Source organism: Typopeltis vanoorti, chromosome 6 (assembly GCF_054136105.1).
Source record: "Typopeltis vanoorti isolate ZY-2024b chromosome 6, IOZ_Tvanoo_1.0, whole genome shotgun sequence".
NCBI classification, from domain to species: domain Eukaryota; kingdom Metazoa; phylum Arthropoda; class Arachnida; order Uropygi; family Thelyphonidae; genus Typopeltis; species Typopeltis vanoorti.
This window is the reverse complement of record NC_143554.1, coordinates 122,301,619-122,322,427: the sequence shown is the minus strand read 5'-3', so window position 1 is coordinate 122,322,427 and position 20,809 is coordinate 122,301,619. Positions and strand designations below refer to the sequence as shown.

The 20,809-nt window shown below is 36.1% G+C and overlaps 1 protein-coding gene across 1 annotated transcript in view; it reads left to right on the top strand.

Moving 5' to 3' along the window:
* LOC150105884 (AP-2 complex subunit alpha-like) overlaps window positions 1–20,809 on the top strand; it is a 383,042-nt gene that overhangs the window by 52,243 nt on the left and 309,990 nt on the right. The window contains exon 5 of the mRNA XM_090393652.1: window positions 10,875–11,068. Coding sequence (XP_090249778.1) covers window positions 10,875–11,068 — 194 coding nt within the window. The remainder of the gene's footprint in view (window positions 1–10,874; window positions 11,069–20,809) is intronic.

The following is a 20,809-nucleotide window of genomic DNA, read 5'->3' as shown; positions in this document are numbered from 1 at the left end:
TATAAATCAATCGCAGAAATAGAAGATTCTTTTAAGTTTGTGTTACTACAAAGTAAAAGTCAGCAAGGACTTTAAAAATGTTGTTTGATCTCCTTATGATGTGATGAAGCTATATCCTGGTAAGATTACCTTTACTATACTTAGTGAGAAGTAACGAAAATTAATTCCGCCAAAAGTAATTTATTCCTAGTCGCTGTATTCAACGAGTCAAGATTGAATGTGTGATGTGCTAAGACTTTTTCCTCTTCAAGTGACAAATGCTATATTGTTGAATTAAGTGTACGTTGACTGAACGAGAATATTGAGAAGCCTATTTGTTGTAATTTAGGAATCTCGAACTTACAAGAACTAATTTTGGTTGACTGAGCTTAGAGAATTACAAATGAATGTCTGATGGTTCATGAGTTGTATTCTTTCTGAATATCTTGAACTGATTTGATATTTAATGTTTGTTTTAAAAAATAAAAATTAAAAAGGATTTTGGTCAGAGTGAAGTTGTGATAAAAGTTCTTTGTAACAAGAAGAATAAGATCTGTTAATATAGTATTTAATTATAAAGTTTAAGCTCAGCTGAGTAGTGTACCAGTTACTTAATGAGAATTTTATATTCGTTTAATTGTAATGTCCCTGTTGGAACATTGTGTTATGATGTAATTATATGTGACACTGCATTAAATGTTTTTTTTTTTTTTATCTAAGATCAATCTACAGTTTGCCTGATTTTCTTTCACTGAACCGCTCATTAGATATTTTGAACCAAACGCGGGAGCTTTGCTTAATAGTGAGAACCTTGGCCTAAAATCAGCTTTATAATAACCTGGTACAGTTGACGGTTGATTTATCAAAGTTGCTCATGCAATTCAGAACATAGAGTGGCGTAGTATAATAGAAATTTTCTTTATGTTCAGATGATATATCAGCCTACAACTAGTTAAATACTAACACGAGAGAACTACAAGACGATAAAACTTGATTGAGCAGAAGCTACGATCCAACAATGTATACTGCGTGACCGGAGGTTGTTGCTGTGGGTTGTTTCTATGGAGAATCTTTCGGATTATATTTTTTGGGTAACCATTGCTAACTAGATTTTTAGATATGAGAAAGAGTTCATCAAGGAGATCTTTTTCTTCTGAGATAATATTTGTGCTCTATTTTTAAGCATATGTATAATGCTAAGTTTTTGTGCATGATGGTGAGAAGATTTGAAGTGTAGATAACGTCCAGTGTCTGTAGGTTTGCGGTAGATTGTGAGCTTGATTTGTCCATTCTCTTGTTTTTTTATTAGTATATCTAGAAAAGGTAATTGATTGTTATTTTCCAGCTCTAACGTGAACTTAATTTTTTGATGGAAAGCACTTTATTTTTTTAAGGAACTCGTGTAATGCATTTTCTGTGTCTTTCCAAATAATGAAGACATCGGCTACCTGTCTCCACCAGACTAATGGCTTTGGGTTTATTTTGGAAAGGATATCAGCTTCTAGTTTTTCCATTAACAGATCCGTGCAAGGAGGTGACAAGGGACTGCCCATGGCTAAGCCGTCAAGTTGTTCATACATTATATTATTTACTTTAAAATAGATTGATTTGAGACAATGGCAGGAAAGCTGAGCTATGTCATGTGGATAGAGATTTTCTATGATCTTGATAAATTCTTCGACTGGTACGTTTGTGAATAATGACACTATGTCTAGGCTTGCAAATATGTCTGTATTTGAGATGTTAATACCTTTAATTATTCAGTGAAATGCTTAGAATTTTTTATAAAAGAGTCTGATTTCTTTATATTATCTTTCAAAAGACTGGCTAGGTATTTGGCTAGTAGATATGTTGGAGAATTTCAGCCGTCGACAATCGGACGCAGCGGAACTCCAACTTTGTGAACTTTTGGCACACCATATAAGCGTGGTGGTAATGGGTGTAAAGATTTTAGATTTCGTTGCAATTCCAAAGGACATCTATTCATGTTACATATTAGGAGATTAGTCTCTCTTTTGGTTTTTCAAGATTGGATCTACATCTAATTTGTGATAGATAGATGTGTCAGAAACTAAATCACAGATCTTTGTTATGTAATCTTTAGTGTTCAAAATAACTGTTGCATTTCCTTTGTCTGGTTTTAGGTTGATAAAATAGGTAGATGATAGGTAGAAACCTTTTTTGCTCTAGTTAGCAATGGTTAATCAAAATATAATCGAAAAGATTCTCCATAGAAACAACCCACAACAACAACAACCTCCGGTCAAGAAGTATACATTGTCCATTGTCATAGCTTATGCTGGCTCAGTTTCAACAAAAATTCCCAAACTCATGAGGTCTTTCAACATCAGGGTTGCCTTCAAACCTGTTAAAACTACACGACACATGTTAAGATCTCCTAAGGACAGCATTGCCTTCTACAAGTACGCAGGTGTATATAACATCCCATGTTCCTGTGGATTTCTGCTCAGGACATGGACTGGTTATTACTAACACTATGTTCCAACATAAAAATGTGCACAAATTCACATGGAGAGAAGAGGCAAGGAATAAGAAAAGTCTCATTGACTATGTTATTGTTGATAGTGATGTTTTCTCCCTGGTGCAAGACACCATAGTGTACAGAGGATTTGAAATTGGAAGTGATCCCTATTTAGTCTTGAGCAGGACAAAATTGAATTTCATATTGAAAAGAATGATATGTAAGAAAGTTTTAAAGTGAATAAAAGTTGAGCAGCTCTCAGATGTGAACTGTAGACTAAAATACACAAAGATTATTGAAGAAAAAATGAAAGAGTTTGAGAACAGGGATCAAACTTTGGAGATTCAGTGGCAAGCCTTGAAGAAAGCCACGATTGATTTAGCTAGAGAGGCATGTGGTGAAGTTGTCTGCAAGGATAGAAAAATCAGAACTATATGGTAGACACAGGAAGTTAAAGAGGCAGTGAAGGAAAAGAAGAAAGCATATGAAATGTTTCTGGCAAATGGCGCCTGGTTAAACAAGGTCCCCGTTGTTTTTGCCAGGGAACCAAGGTGAACAGCGAAAAGTCAGCTACTGGAACAAATCTGAAAACACACCCCAACTCAACATCACCAGAGTTAAAGATCGGTACTATCAACATAAGAAGCTTGAATGGCAAAGAAATGGAGCTAGCTGAGGAATTAGATAAGTACCAGATCGACATAATAGGGGGGTGACTGAAACAAAAACGACAAAATCTGGTGAGATCTTTCTGAGCAATAAATACAAAATGTTATATTCAGGCAATAACAATCAAGGAAAAGAAGGGGTAGCCATAGTATTCAACACTAAATACAAGGCTAATCTAATAAAGTTAAAGAGGCAGTGAAGGAAAAGAAGAAAGTGTATCAAAAGTTCCTGGCAAATAAGTCAGTTTGTGCTCTTAGAGAATACAGAGACAAATGTAAGTAAGCTAAATACTGTGTAAAACTAGCTAAACAAAAGTCATGGGAGTTATTTGGCAAGAACATAGAAAATAAATATCAAGAAGGTGGTAAGATATTCTGGAGGTTGTTGAAGAAGCTTAGAAATGGAGGAAAGAGTGTGCTGTAAAAGGAGTTAGAGATGATAAAGGTAACATGAAAACTGGAGAAAAAGATATCCTTGAAGTATGGAATAATTACTTCGAAAAATTGCTAAATGAAACAAGCAGTGATAGCACAGTGGTAAAAAAACAGTCAACAGGCATACAGTCAGGAATGCATATCCATACTTGAAGTAGAAAAAGCCATCAAAGGCTTGAAATGTGGAAAGGCAGCAGGAGTAGATGATATTCAACCAGAAATTATTATTATTATTACATAACACCTGCATGGAGTCTAAAGACTCATCGAGGGAACAGCTCTCTGTCTCCACCACTGAATCCACCAACTACAACGAACCACAACATTATCACCTCCAATAATGCCATCTACTGCCCAACATCACCACTGGTATTTTCACAGACATTCACAAACATCCATGCCCACGATGGGATTTAAACCTGCAGCCTTTTGGCTGGAGAGTGGATACGCTGAACCACTCAGCCAACCAGGTCGCCCAGAAATGCTGAAGTATGGTGGTATAAAAGTCTTACAGTGGCTGCACTGCATTGTTCAGAAAGCCTGGACAGAGGACCGAATTCCCAATGATTGGAGGAGAGCTCTCATAGTACCCATATATAAAAAGGGAAATAAAACTGAATGTGAGAACTACAGAGGTATTTCCTTACTGAGTGATATAATAATGACTGCTCTTTTAGTGAAAAAATTTAGCCCTCATCTCTTTAACTGTTCACAAATTTTACTTCCAAAGATGTCCCCTTATCCTCTCCACATCTTCCATATAATGAAAAACTTTTTCATCTGATATCCTATATCTTTCTTCCATTTACTAGTGTCTGCATGTTCCCAATCTGTTCTCATAATGTCCCTTTTACAATTGTGATATCATTATTGTAACTTTTCTCTGCACCATCTTTAGCTTCTTTATCCCTTCAGAATCCAGGACACCAATGCTGCACACAGTAGTCCAGATATGCACGTATCAAGGTCTTGTAAAGAGACAAAACAACTTTATTCTTGCATGTCAATGTTCTTTTCATCTCATCTTCCTTTTCAACATAGCATTATTCTCAGAGTTGTATTTGCAATTTTTTGCTAAGTGATCTTTGAATCTTAAATTCCTATTCACCGTGAAGCTATAATTGTTCAACTCATGAGTTTCTCCAAGCATGATCCTACCAATATATTGGAAATCTCATCATGTTAAAGTGCATTGTTTTCTGAATTGGTGGTCATTATCATTCACTCACAGTTTCAGCCTATTCAAATCATGTACTGTAAATTCTATATTCATAACATGTATTGTACACCCACACTTTGAAGAACTGATCTTGGCTTTGTGCCAAAAATAATCAATTCATGCTGAAGGGGAGAAAGAAATAAAGGATGCATGAATTGGCCACCAACATGTGAAGTCACGTGGTTTATACATAAATTTTCCGACTGTTGTACAAGCAAAATAGTTACCACTTTAAGAACTAGAATTTTCATAAAAGAAAAGCTAAATTTCTAATGTAGAATAATAAACACTCATTCTCGTGAAACACATTGAATACCCTAATATCGGAATGGATTCTCCTTCTTTTGACGTGCGCAGAAGTATCAAATGGTCTCGCATCTCTGGGCATACATTATATGTCTGTTTACCTGATCATCCAACCTGTTTTTATGCTTTTAAAGATACTTGTGCCATATGGTTCTGTTATATTTGTGTCGTCGTAATAATAGGTAATATTTACTTAATGTGGTTTTAACTCCTTTACTTAACTATCTCTTGAATAATTTGTTCTATCTCAGCAGCACCTATTATATACTTCTGCCCTCAGATTATCACGTGCGTGAGTCTGATCTACAAAGAGATTGTCTCAAGGTTAAATCAACTTCTTAGTAACAAAGCTTCTGAAGTTAACTTCTCTTAAGGTTCTGGGAAAATTTATTTGTTCCGCTGCGCCACCCAGAACCCTTAGATTGGAAAAAAAACTTCTCAGTCAAGAAGTGAGCCTTCAGATATGCACGTGGTTAATCTAATCTGTTTGTATACTAAGTTAACAATTATCAATACCTTCTATAATCAACCATGTTTGCAGTCGTGGTCTTAATTAACAATTATCTCCCGCTTAGATCCGAATAATTTGAGTGGTGCATCAGATTCTTAGACACAGGCAACCAAATTAATAAGAGCAAAAGGTTTATTTAACATAATGATCATCATACAGAAGAAAGAACTTTCAATTATCATTGTACTACTAGATTACAAAGTAAAATTAATCAATATACATCACACAGTAATTAATACTACAAAAACATTATGTTCAAAGATTCAAAGCTCGCATTCTTAGATTATAAAATCAATAATGACTTTTAGGTGTTAATCAAGCTGTGTAGATTAAACATCTCTACAGCTCTTAAACATAGCTAGCAATCAACACAAGTACAATTATAACACATAGCACATATTGCTCACTGACTACGATTAATATATCACATTAATATTGTCTTAATTTTAGATAGTCTCAAAACTTTATGAAGGTCTAAGATTCTTAAATTACAATTACCTTCCTCTCTCACATTACTTGATTAAAGGTTTACTATACCGAACTCGAGGAGTCCTCATGCTTGTCCTTTCGACTCTTGGATTCCTTTCCTTCCAAACATTTTCTTCCCTCTATGTTAAGGCTAAATTTCCTGTCAGCTTAGGTTGGTCCTCATGGAATCTGCATACCGATCATCTATGCCTATAATATTCTTAGCAATTCTGCATCCATAAGGCAAGCTACCTGGCCACTATCTTTTCGGAGTTGCCCATTGCTTCGAAAATCCACTATTTGTTCGTCGTAGGGCTTTGAATCCGCGATCCCTCTAATCACAACCCAACATCTCTGACTACTGCCACCGAGAGAGAAGTCAGAGACTCCAGACAAAAAGCTCTGGGGGGGGGTTCCAGCCCTTTTATATCAACCCCCTACCGGGACTCCTTGTAACCCTAAATTTTCACCCGACACGTTGTTCCTTTGCACTCGTGGGTCTTGCCTTTTCATAGCGTCTTCCCCGAAAACTTAGGTCGCCACGTGCCATATGCTCGCGTGACTGCTTGAGGCAACTTACTAATCAGTGTCTTGCCTGCGTACTTTGACCTTATAATCTCAGTTTGTTATATGCAATTTACACAGTAATTCTTTTATATCAATTCTAACAGAAAACATGTATATAACAAATTCATTGTCTAACATACAATTTAGTAGGTATTTTACAAGGAAATATTCACTAGTTTTACACTAATTGCGGTATCCAATATTTGTCATGCTATATACAACTTATACTAAAATACAAGCATATCCTTTTCAAGGGTGTTAACTTGTCAAATTATGAATGAAACATTCCTTAGTGAATTGTATTCATTCCCAATTTAACAGTTCCTTCTATTCAATGAAAATACAGGAAAATATGTGAATAATATTTATTCAAAGGCTGTATATTTCAGCCTGAAAATTGTAGGCTGAAACACACACACAGAGGTTTTTTCTATTAAAAAAAAAAAAAAAAGTACCAGTATTCATTCTGTACTAGCAGTAAAAATTAAGAAAGCATTTGGGGGAAAAAAAAAAAAAAAACTGAAAGAGTATTTACGAGGGTGGTCTGAAAAGTTCTCGACCATAGATGGCAATACTATCAGCAAGATTTTTTTTTCTAAGTTGGTACATCTGTCATAAGCATCCATGTGAAATTGCAAGGCATTCTATCAAGTAGTTTGTTTTATACAGCTGTCTGAAGCAAAAGTGTTGTTTGTATCCCTTGAAATGGATAAAATTGAGTATCATGCAGTTATAAAAATTCTTTGTAAAAGAAGGTTTAACGGCAAAAGAAATTCATTCAAAGTTCATAAAAGTTTATGGGCACTCTTCTCTTTCGTTTTCGACAATTAAGAAAAAGTACTGCTGTTTAAACATGGTCGTACCAGCCTTGAAGATGATCCACGTGAAGGACATCCAAAAAGTGTAACAACATCAGAAATCATTGATCAAGTACATGGTATGTTATTGAATGACCGGCAAGTCAAAGTGAGTGAAATTGCTGAGACTCTAGGCATTTCAAAAGAACATGTAGGATATATTTTGCATGAAGAATTGCAAATGAAAAAGCTTTGTGCAAGATGGGTACCATGCTTGCTCACAGCAGATCAAAAATGCACTCGCATGAAAATCTCTACATTTTACCAAGAATAAAACTGATTTTGTTTGTCAATTTATTACTATGGATGAGACTTAGATTCACCATTACATACCAGAATCCAAACAGCAGTCAAAACAGTGGACAGAAGCCGGTTGTTCAGCGCCATAGAAGACAAAGTTGGTTCCATCAGCAGGAAAGGTCATGGCATCGATGTTTTGAGATGCTGAAGGCATTTTGTTTATTAATCATCTTGAAAAGGGTAAAACAATAACCGGGGAATATTATTCCGATCTTTTAATCAGACTAGATGAAAAATTCATGAGAAAAGACCTGGTTTGCAGAAGAAAAAAAATCATCTTTTATCTTTGTACCTGCCCACAAAGGTGTTTTGGCAATGGGAAAATTAAGGAATCTGTACTATGAATTGTTGGAACATCCACCCTATTCCCCAGATTTGGCTCCCTCTGACTTCTATCTCTTCCCAAAAGTAAAACTCTTCCTCGCTCAGCGTTTTTCTTCGAATCAAGAGGTGATTGCAGCTGTAGAGGGCTATTTTGCTGATCTTACTGAGAAACACTACAGGGACAAGATAATGGCACTGAAACATTGTTGGAATAAATATATTAGTCTTAAGGGAGATTATGTTGAAAAATAAAAATAATTTTGAAATTATGAATTCGTTTTTTTATTTTTAGGCCAAGAACTTTTCAGACCACCCTTGTACCTGTGTTGTTATTTCATGATCATGCATTTTCTTTCTTAAAGGTAGTAGCTGTTACTGTCTACTTTTGCCAAAATAAGCAATTTCAGTGTTTGCTCATTCTTTAAAAATCTTCTTGCACATCTTCTTTTCCACTCCAACAAGAGTTCTTTCCATTCATTTACATAATGCACATCCAAACAGGGTTGTAACCCCCCCCCCTCCCCTCTAAGCAACAAAGGCAATGACTAGTGGCAGGCTGAAAATTGGACCTCCACCATTAAAAAAAAAAAAAAAAAAAAAAAAAAAAAAAAAAAAAAAAAAAAAGATTTTTTTTGAATGTAGGGGTGGCCTAACAATGGGAAAATGGATGTCAATTTAATGTCTGTATGTAAAATTATTCACTTTGGCATGATTAGATATTCAATGTCTTATTATATTGGTGTGATTATGCTTGAAGAAATTGATCAAGCTAGGGATCTTGGAGTGTTAGTAGATAACAAGTTGAAGTTCAGGGGCAATGTAGCAAAGATTGCAAATATAACTCAAAAGATAATTGTAATCTAAAATGAACGTTCACACGTAAACATAAGGATGTCATTTTACCTCTTATCAAGGCCTTGATAAGACCTTACTTAAACTTTTGTGCACAGGTCTGGTTTCCTGGTTTCCATTATGATTCTGATATATTGGAGAGAGTGTTAAATATGATATCAGAATTATAGAATACCGATTATGAAGCCATTGAGAATTTGTAGACTGCAGGCAGTAGTAAACAGGAGAAAGAGGGGTGATATGATTGAGACTTACAAACTTCTGAAAGGGTCATACAGGATTTCAATTGATGGAATTTTTCAATTTAGAGGGTGTGGAAAGGACAAGATTGCATCCTTGGAAGCTGAGAATGAATGCTGCTAAGAGAGGGGTGAGGGCTAGAGTTTTCTCTCCTAGGATGGTATGTGATTGGAATGGATTGCCATTAGATGTTTTGAGTGCAAGCAGTGTGAATGAATTCAAGAATAACTATGATAGCTGGTGCGTGTGGTATGTGGCCTCCCTCGATGAGTCTTTGACTCCCTGGACTCTCTTAGTAATCATAATAATGTATCCTAATGCCCTAAATATTCTACATTAAGGACTGATGTAACATAGTTTAGCCAATTCCCTTTCACCCCTTAGTCCCTTCCATCATATGCTGCCTTAAGTAATTATCTCTTAGTAAGTGTATAAATTCTATTTACTTCCTGAATTGGCTATCCTATTCAATGTTTTTTTGCTTGAGAGACTAGATTCCACACTTGGTCATTCTCACACTCACTCACTCGCCTCATGGGTGGGTACCTTCACACAAAACTCGCTTGCTTCCACCCTAATTGTTAAGTTTTCCTGAATTTGCATTTCAGCGTGCTCATTGACCAAAGCTTTCTAGACACCTAACACCAAAACCATCAGCATTGTACAAATTCTTCTTTCTGTCAAACATAGACCACAGATCAATCCTACATCATTCCTTCTGTACAGTCTACATATGGACTCATTGCTATGCCCTCCTCTTCAGTTCTCCTTTATCATAGCTACATATGAAGATAATATAAAGCAGAAAGTACAATATTCAGTCCCTTCTTTATCTGCAGTAAACAAATGAACTCAAAAATATTTTTGCTTATTTTCATGAGAAATTCTTCAATTCATAGACAACAGGGAGAAAAACAAATGATTTAGTAATGTTTGTAAATAAGCCATGAAGAAATTTAGTATTAAAATAACTTTCATGGCTCACACATGTAACAAAAATTATATAGAATTTTATTCAAAACTCCAGTATATTTCATCGAACACCACATGGACATCATTAAGGAGAGAGAGAGACTGTTAATATGAATCACAATCATGAGTCATAAATATATTAACTTGGTCAACTGATGTTTTAAGATTCCTTAAAACTTATGTGCACTGTTTTAAGATTCATTTATAATTTGAACATTTCTGATAAGAAGTTAGCATTTTATTATACACTCAATTCTCATATCAAACCATTTTACCACAGAAATAGTTTATCTTGGGTAGTTTGCTGTAATGAACTAGTTTTAGAATAGCATAGTACTTTTCACAACCCCAATTGACTTTTTTGGTAATCACAACAGTATTTGCGGTAGTGAGTCAACTATTTCAATTTCATATATTCTTAATTATGATGCGTTTTGTCTTTGTATTTAATTTTTTATTTTATTATTATTATAATTTTTTTTACTGGCCATATTAAATATCTCAATTTACTCCTATTTGCTGACTGTATTAAATTTTTTAATTTGATACTCTAGTTCTTTAACATGTTTTATTTTTGGAATAATTTTAATAAATTCTGCAAGTGATGTGTTTTTTATTTTGATCGCTACATTCCATAAATTATTCTAAATTAGATTATGCATCAGTTTCTTAATCAGTTATTTTTATATTTCAGGGGTATTTATTTATCTCTGTCTTAATGAATGCAAACAATGAACTTATGAAGCTTATAATTCAGTCCATCAAAAATGACCTATCTTCTAGGAATCCTATTCATGTTAGTCTCGCTCTTCAGTGTATTGCAAACATTGGAAGTAAAGAAATGGCAGAAACATTTGGTTCTGAAATACCAAAATTACTTGTCTCTGGGTAAATAAAATATTTTTGCATAAAATTAAACTAAACATAATATAGTATACTTGTGGAATTTTTTTTTTCATTATTTTTTTAAGCTTTATATGTAAGTATGCATTTATATATGTATGTATGCAGTGTGACTATTTCATTTATAACCAAGGAAGACATTTATGACCAAAAATAACACAAGTTAAAATATCTTTTAGTCTTAGAATATAAATGCAGGTTTTGTATCATTGTCTTTAGAGAGAAAACAATTTAAGTAAAAACAATTTACAAAAGTATACTGAAGTTTAGGTAAAACCTAAGTGTTCATGTAATTGTTTTTGCACACTTCTTGTTGGTTTGGCCTTGGTTGCTAGTTAAGTTTTGTTTTCACAAACATTGGCAAACTTTGGCGATTTTGGTTATATTTATAGATGCATTGTGTTCATTATTATTCCCTTGGGGCCCACACATGAGAGGTCGGTTAGTCAACCTATAGTACTTTGGTACCTTATATGGAAAGAGAATTGAGAAACAAGGAACTTGTTCACATTGGATTTGAAGGCATCTCTATTGTATTCCTTGGGAAACACATGGAAGGGAAGGTTTTTCAAGAATACGGCAGCAATAGGGATGAAGGAGGAGGAAGAAAAACTTGTTCTATGAGTATGGAATTTGACTGTCAAGGGATGCTGGGTGGTAACTGCATGTGTTTCAGTGGATTTGGTAGAGAGAGAGAATTATTGTTGATGATAGTTCTGATGAATATTTGCCATGGAAATATTTATAGAAGATGCATGCAATAGCTACTAAATGCTTGTGCAAGAGTGCATGGAGTGAGCTGGTAAGAGGTGAGTTGTTAATAAGTCTGACTACTCTCTTCTGTATTTGCATCAAGTATTTTTAGACACCTCCCCAGACGTGCGAGCAGTACTCGATGGATGGGAAGATTTGTGATTTGTACAGAATTAATAGGTTTAGGGGTAAAGTAATACCTTGAATGAAAGAGGAATCCTAATCTTTTGGATGCCTAGGAAGTACTAATTGCAACGTGTTTATGCTAAGAGAGTCTTGATGTCAAAGTAATCCCAAGAAGAGAATCTCCTCTTGCCAAGAGATTTCAGTGTTGTCAAAGGTAAGTCTGGGATAATGTTTTTTGGTGGGAAATAATGCAGAACTGTGTTTTGCAGGGGTGGAAATCGACAAGGTTATCTAAGCCTCATCGACAAAAATCAGAATTTGGAGATCATAATTTAGACTTGCAGAGGTTGTTGCTCTGTGAGTTGTGGTGGTTGGCTTGGTCCAAGATTTGTCAAGGTCAAGTGAGATGGACGAATGTAGTGCGCTGTCAAAACTTTGTATTGGATTAGTGGTCAACTCAAGCAGGTCATTGATGTATGGAAGAAACAAGGTGCATGAAAGGACAGAACCTTGTGGAACCCCACCATTAGTTGCATAGTTAGAAGATGGGGAACATCAGCCATCACATGCAAAGTGTGTCAGTGAGAAAAATTGGCGACTCAGTTGCAGAAGTCATGGGACTTGCTGGGTCCTAGGATCCTTTGCTACATTGAACACATTCAGCCATAACAAATATGGCTGCATGAAGCTAGTTAAATTTAGATCTAGGATACTCTCCTTTGCTGCAATTTGAGATAAATGCATTAACCAGTAGTACAAAAAAAAAAAAAAAGATAAAAATAATAAAATAAAAACATCGAGAGTATATATTTTTTATCTTAACCTCTTCATAAGTGTGTTGCATGGTGTTATATTATTAATTTATTCTTTCCCTCCCATAGATTATATTGCTCAAGCAGCACTTTCATCTAAACCTAAAATAGTTGAGATTATTTAAATTTTCAAAAAAGCTGTGCTTCCTTTTATTTTGATCAATTGTGATCATTTCTACTATTGATAGAAGATCTTCAAAACTATTTTTTTTTAAATAAAATAAATTTTGTCCCTATGTGGCCCAGTTAGCTGGAATCCACTGTATTATTTTCCTCCAAACCGAATTTTAATCCCCCATTTCCCTGTTCACTCTTCTGGTTTTTTCAGATCATTCTGAAGACATGATGTTTTCTGGGCAATTTACTATTCTGCCTTATAGATTATCTCATTTATAGGTTAGGCAACATTGAGTGTGTGGAATTAATGCAAAACAAACATAATAATGCAGTATACCTGCCAATTATTTTACTCTTTTTATGTAGATAAATTTAGGACCCCCTATTCATACTTACTTTTTAAAGGCATTTCCATGCTTAGTAGTTGCCTTCTGATCCCCTTCTCTGCTGTGAACAGTCATCCTTGGGAACCTTCTCGCAATCTTCTGGCTTGCAAATTGAGGCCATCTTCTCTTATGTCTTGGTGGCAACCAGTTCATAACTCTCCTGAGACATCCATTGATCTTTACCACTGTAAAGCACTGAACAGTTATCACTCAATCACTGGCAAACAGCAGTGAATGACTGTCTCCGCTCTCAATTCCCATAGCTCTACATGAAGCAGTGCAACATGGTAGCATTGTATCATGGTAGATCTTAAATGAGGTCTCACTTATATTCATTTTCCTCGTCAATTACCAGAGTCTGCTATTGGAAACCGAATCATAGAACTTTTGAGATCTGCAAAAGTCAGATGTGTTTCCTTTCCTGGGGTGATACTTTTTTTTTTGCTGTCTTATGTATCATGAAAATAATAGCAGTATAAAACTTTCCAGCAACATTCAACTTCTCCAAGGATCCCCTTCCTCCCCTGGCCCACCCTAGAGTATCCATAGTCAATGTACCTGTAACTTGTTTTGTATAGGTGAAACTGGATGTGTACAATTCCTATCTGGAAAAAGGAACATAAACAGCATGTTAAATTTAATACTATGGTAAATCTGTCCTTTCTGATCATGCTCTGGATACTCTATACAGAATTGATTGGAAAGGCACCTGTTTACTACGTGACACCAAAATTTGGTATGAATGCAAATTTAAGGAGGCCTGTGAAATTCTAATCGATCACCCTAATCTCAACAGTGATGATGGTCTAAAACTCTCAACAATAATGATGATCTAAAACTCTCAAGAATATGGATGGCACATATTCTTCCAACATTATCTTTTCTTTTAAGAGGTCATTATAATTAGGACTGTAGTATTCCAGGATCTTAGTTTTAATATTACAAACATGTATGTTAAAATATTGATTAGGCTGCCAGTATTGCTGTTTTAAAATATATTTGTTTCCTGACCATGTAAAAAATAGCATATAGCTTTGCTGTAGTTTTTTTCCCCCACTAGAGGTCAAGTCTGTAAAATAACAGTTGATCAAATTAGCATCATTTTGACATATTGTTTGAATTGTAATGTAGCTTGTCTGTGTGTATATGCCAGATGATGACCTTAATATGAAGGTTGAAATGTTGGCAAATTAAAGTTATTATTCTTAACATGGTAGTCTCAATTATGCAGACTAAGAATAATAACTTTACTTTTACTTTGTTTACTTTTGTCAAATTGAATCCTGCTCATTTCTCCTTCCAGGTACAATTATCTACACGAGTAACAATAGTGGTCTGTGTCACATTCTGCACCTGTGAATATTTGTATCCCTTATGCAGTGTTTGTCATTTTGTAATCATATGGTTGATAATAGATCTTAAATCCAAGTAAATCTGTGGATAACATTATGTTGGATGTATGAATTCATCAACTGGCACTCTTATGCTTCACACAAAGTGATCAGACTTCTATCGTTATCATTTTCTACATCCTCGCCAAAAGGTCCAACTCTTAAATCTACAGTCCTCTGACCAGTTCTGCTGTTTAAGTCCCCAAGCTCTTGGTTATCTCTACATTTCTATCAATTCACTCAACTGCTCAAAATACTCGTCTTTCACCTGTATTTCTATTATCATAGAAACATACGGGGAGCGTATGTTTCTATGATAGCTATTTCCACCACATAAATGCGAGCACTACTTCCAACACATTCGTTGTCAATCACGCGATAGCGCGTGATACAAGTTCTCACCGGCCGGCCAATCACGCGCTAGCACGTGTACGTCGCTATCAAGTTTCAAAGCGGAATAGTATAGTGGCCACAGCGAAACGGCACGTAATATTTATATTGGCCACTAGGGAAGGGATCGACTTTCGTGGAGTGGGGATGGCCACCAGCCATTGTCTATTGTTTATGTTAGCCAGTGCGCACTGTGGCGGCGTTCGGACAAGGCGACGACGCGACATTTTGTTTAGTTATTCGTTGATTTAGCATGCTTGATGTTTGGTTTTTATTTATTTTGAGTATTGTTTTTTTTTTTTTTTTAGTAAGTTTAAATGTTGATTTTTGATAATTATTTTTTTCTATTTGTACGTTATTTTTAAAAATTGTATGTGATCATAAAAGACTGATAATTAAATTTATAATTATTATTACTATTACTATTATTACTATTATTACGGGCAACCCCAGGGAGTCATTAGACTCATCGAGGGAGGCCCCAAATCATATTCATCACAACTATTTGACATTCATACAGTATCTATCATACCTCGCCTTAAACTCATTCACTATCACAGCATCCACCACAGACTCAGGGAGCGCATTCCACTCATTCACTAATCTAAAAGTAAAGAACCCAGCTCTAACACCTTTACTAACCACACTTTTGCCCAGTTTCCATGGATTTCCCCTATTCCTCCCACAACCAGCCCTGTTCTCAAAAATATCTTCTGAATTAATTTTATAGAATTCAGTAATTTGAATGTCTCAATCATATCTCCCCTCCTCCGCCTATCAACCAATTTTTGCAACCCACAAATCCTCAACCTGTTCTCATACGGTTCATTCCACAGACCTACTATCATCTTGGTCACTCGCCTCTGGATCCTCTCCACCTCCTCCCCATCAAGAAGAAACCTAGGTGACCAAATCTGAGCACAGTAGTCTAGATGGGGTCTTATCAAGGCTCAATACAGAGGAACAATAACCTGCTTGTCTCTGCTTGTCAACGTATTCTTCAGCAACCAAGTGATTTGATGAGCTGATTTGGCCACTTTTGCAATGTGTCCCCTAAATTTCAATTCCTTATCTACCAACACTCCTAAATCTCGTCTCATCAATTTCCTGGAGCACGATTCCACCAATGCAGTAAACTGCCACCAATCTTTTCACCCCAAAATGCATAACCTTACATTTTGCCACATTAAACTGACATCCATTCTCCTTAGCCCAGACCTCCAATCTATCCAAACCATCCTGCAAAATTTTGACGTCATCTGCATTCACTATTGCCCTACCCAACTTCGCATCATCCGCAAACAAATGAACTGTTCCTCTCAGATCCTTTCCTATATCATTTATGAACAAATTAAACAGCAGTGGTCCAAGAACAGATCCTTGTGGCACACCACTAGTCACAGGCCGTCTTGTAGACTCCACTCCTGAGTAAACCACTCTCTGATATCTCTCCGTCAACCACCCTCCTATCCATCTCACCAACCCTATTTCCATTCCCATATGCTGCAATTTACTGATTAGAATTCCATGTGGTATCCTGTCAAAGGCCTTGGCAAGGTCCAGTAGAATCACCGTAAACCCATTACCCTTATCCAGTTCAGCCGTCACTGTGTTATAATACGTGAGCAAGTTACTGAAGCATGACCTACCCTTCACAAAACCATGCTGTCCCCGATACATTATCCCATTTTCTTCTATCCAATCTTGTATTTTCCTCTTGACTATTTTCTCTAAGACCTTGATAATGATTCCTGTTATGCTGATTGGCTGGTAATTTTCAACAGCAGCCTTGGAACCACCTTTGTGCAGTGGAACTATTTTCCCCTCTTTCCACCCCCTTGGGACAGACCCAGTCCTGAGGCTCAAATTAAACAAAATGGTCAAGGGCACTGACAAGTCTTTGGCCACTTCACTTACGACACGAGCTGGTATACCATCCAATCCCACAGATGTATTGACATTGAGGTTCTGTAATAGACTAGTTACCTCTACTTCATTCATCACAATTCCAGTATAAGCTGTTGGTTCTTCCATTCCTGCAAAGTCACCACCTGGATGATATACTCTTGCAAAGTGCTCGCTCAGTAATTCCACAATATCGACTGATTCAGTTACCTCCCTACCCTCAGCATTTTTTAAGATCATTCTACCATGAGCATTTTTCCTTTTACTTGCAACATATTAAAAAAACTGTTTGGGATTCTCTTTAGCCTGCGTGGCCAATTTCCTTTCGTAATCTGCTTTTGCTTTTCTTACCACCCTTGTTACCATCCTGGCCTGAGCTTTATACTGTTCCTGCGCCTGATGGTCACCCTTCTCCTTAAATTCCCTCCACAATTGTTTCTTTTTTTGCAGCTCAAGTTTAATAGTGTTATTCATCCATTTAACCTCTACTTGATTTATTATTCGGACTCTTGGTATACAGTCAACCATTGCCTCCTGCAAACAGTTCTTAACCACCTCCCATGCACTATCAACATCCAGCCCTTGCAGTTTTACATGCCATGGCATTGAGCCAAACACACACCTAAGCTTGTCATACTTACCAGCCCGGTAATTCCACATGTACCCTGTCTTAATTGTAAATTCGACACCTTTAGCCACCTCCCAAGTCATGACCATATGGTCACTCTCACCAATTGGTGGCAACATGGTCATGTTCATTACAGTCACATTCTCGGTTGCAATTACTAGGTCCAGCACTCTCTGCCCCCTGGTATTTTCCAATACATGTTGCCGTAGATAGTTGTCCCTTAATAACCGCATAAAATCCAATTCCTTCCTCCTATGTGCCCTCTCCTCTTTCCAGTCAATGTTACCATAATTGAAATCACCCATAATAATTACTCTCCTTCCACTCATTTCTTCTATTTGCTTATGCATACTATCCCCACTATCCACTCCATCACCCGGTCTATAGCAGCACCCAATTGTATATTTTGTTCTGCTGGATTCTATCTCACACCAAACAGCCTCAAATGTGCTTTTTTCCCCATCATGCAGTTCAACTTCTATACTACTTGGCTGAAGATCATCAGCTATCATCAATAACACTCCTCCCCCCTTTTTATTCACCCTGTCACTCCTGAACACGCTATACCCGTCGCATTCAATCCCACTAGCTTTATCATCTTCTGTCAGCCATGTTTCACTAATACCGACAACCTGTGGCCTGGAAGTGCCAACCATGGCCAAAAACTCTTCCTTCTTGTTCCTAATACTCCTGGCATTAGTGTACATGAATCGCAGAAGCCCATTTGTTCCATCCTTTCTTTGATGCCTTATACTAACTATCCCATTCTGATTTGTTGTCCGTCGTACTCGCTCGGGCATAATATACTCATTCATACACTTAACTTCCCCTCCTAAAGTCTGCATATCTACTCCCCCCCCTCTCTTAATAAATCTAGTTTCCCTGAGTCTGTATATCCACTTCCACATCATTCATCAACACTCTTTCAAGTCTCCGTACACCAACTCCATTCAAATGCAATCCATCCATCTTATATAAGTCCTTTCGCCCATCGAACTCATTCCACACATCCACAAATTCCACACCACTCTCCATGCATAACCCACGCATAAAGTCATTGGCAATTATGGCCCTCCTTCTAAACACTTCACTGTCATACCGCGGTAAGATACTCACCATCCTAACTCTCTCACTCTTCTCTTTTGCTACCTCAAACAACTCCCTCACATCCTCTATCATTTCCATTTTGTCCTCTTTCAAATCATTCGTTCCTGCCACTATTATCATCTCTTTCACCCTCTGTTTTTGCAGTCGAATAGATTCGCTGACGTCCTTAATGTTCGCACCCGGCTGGTACGACTTCGTTAAACTCTCAATTATTACGCCTCTTAATAGCGAATCCCCATACAGCACTCGCTCCTTCATTTTATTGACATTTGCGAACATTCTATTATTTGCTGTCACAGACTTCCGCCGGTTATTTGTCGGTACGTTCAACACACATTTTTCCATACGCTCCAGTTGTCTTTTAGCTCTGTGTATGGCACCATTCAAACGGGCAATTTCGCTACTCGCATTTCTTTCACCATTTTCATTATCGATCAAATCATCCATTCTTTCTGTGTTTCTACCTTCATTTACATTTTCGGCGACGCTCTCACACCTATCTGGCACTACCACGCAATTCTCTAGCACACCGCCATTTTCTACATTCTGACTATCGTTCACGATATCGCTCTCGACACACAAAACATGCTTGAAGTCCTCATTCTCTTTACATTTTTTACACATATTAACTCCACTATCACTTTCTAACCAGACTCCCACCGCTCTTCGCAAGGCATTTAAATGTTTTAGAGTACATAAATCCTATGTACATAATAATAAAAGCATATAAATAACGTGACCAATTTTTTTACGATGAAAAGGAGGACGAAAAAATTTAAGAAAAAAAGTGCAACGTAAATAAATAAAACATTTTATTAATTTAAACAAAAATACACTAATTATGCTTACATCCCTTTTAATTATTTAATTAAATAAGTATTTTTCCATTGAATGAATATTTTTTGTCAATATATCATTTTCTAACAATGTATTGGAAATTTCGGAGCAAGAAATATCCTTCATATTGAATTTTACAGTAAGTGCTGCAGCTAGAGTATCAACATTCAATCTTGATTTCTCACTTGTCCAAAAATCATTACCAATTGAAAAAACTCTTTCAACTGCTGCATTAGTTCCAGGGCAGCACAACGTAAATTCAACAAGAATAACTAAATTTTCATGTGGAATGTGTTCATTTTTGAAATGGTTAAATATTTCCACCCATCTTTTATCAATTTCAACATGTTGATTTTCTCATTGATTTTCCCATTTCTAATTTATCAGAATTTAAATATACATTCAGTCTTCTAATTCTTCAAACAGACAATTGTCATCGATTTTAATATCAGGCATTTCTTTCGATAAAAACTCAACACAATTTTCAATATCTGCCCAATTTACTTACGATGAAGTCAAAAAACACCATTGAAAACTGTAATTTCCTGTGATATTTGTTTCAGACCATTCTTCGACATATTGGAAACATGTTTGGTAAAAATTCTGCACTTCTTTGGTAAACTTTTCCGTTATGCCCGGATTTCATTCCTCTAAGTTTGACAATTTTCTTTTTATTATTAAAGGAATAAATTTTTCTTCAAATCGTGATTTATATTGAAGGACAAAATTGTTCAAAATAAGGCTAACTTCTTTAGCTGAAATATGTTCACCTTCAATCTTTTGAATCGTTTTGTGGAAAATAGATGCCTGGTTATGTACAAAATACATTATTATCTCCTTATAATTCATAATTGAAAAAAGATTCCAGAATTTTTGGACATTTGTCTAAACTTAAAAAATATGAACGGAGAGGCTCAAATAATTGTAAAACACGCTCTATAGCAGGTGTTAGAGCGAGCCATCTAACTTTTGAATATCCTAAAAGTTTTTTGTATTCAACATTTGCGTCTTCACAAAATTGTTTTAAAATAGCCACACGAACAGTAAAACGACTAAAATACAAATAAATTGTCGTTATTATTATTTCTACATCAATTGGCATGGCACATGATGCTGTGTTGATTGCATTTGACAAAATATGTGCACTACAACCTATTCCTAGTATTTTCTTTTGGAGTAAATCTTGTGAGACATTAGACATTATTCACTCCTTTGCGTCTTCGCCCACCAAAATTTGTGTTTGTATTATCAGCTGTTAGTGCAACAACTTTAGA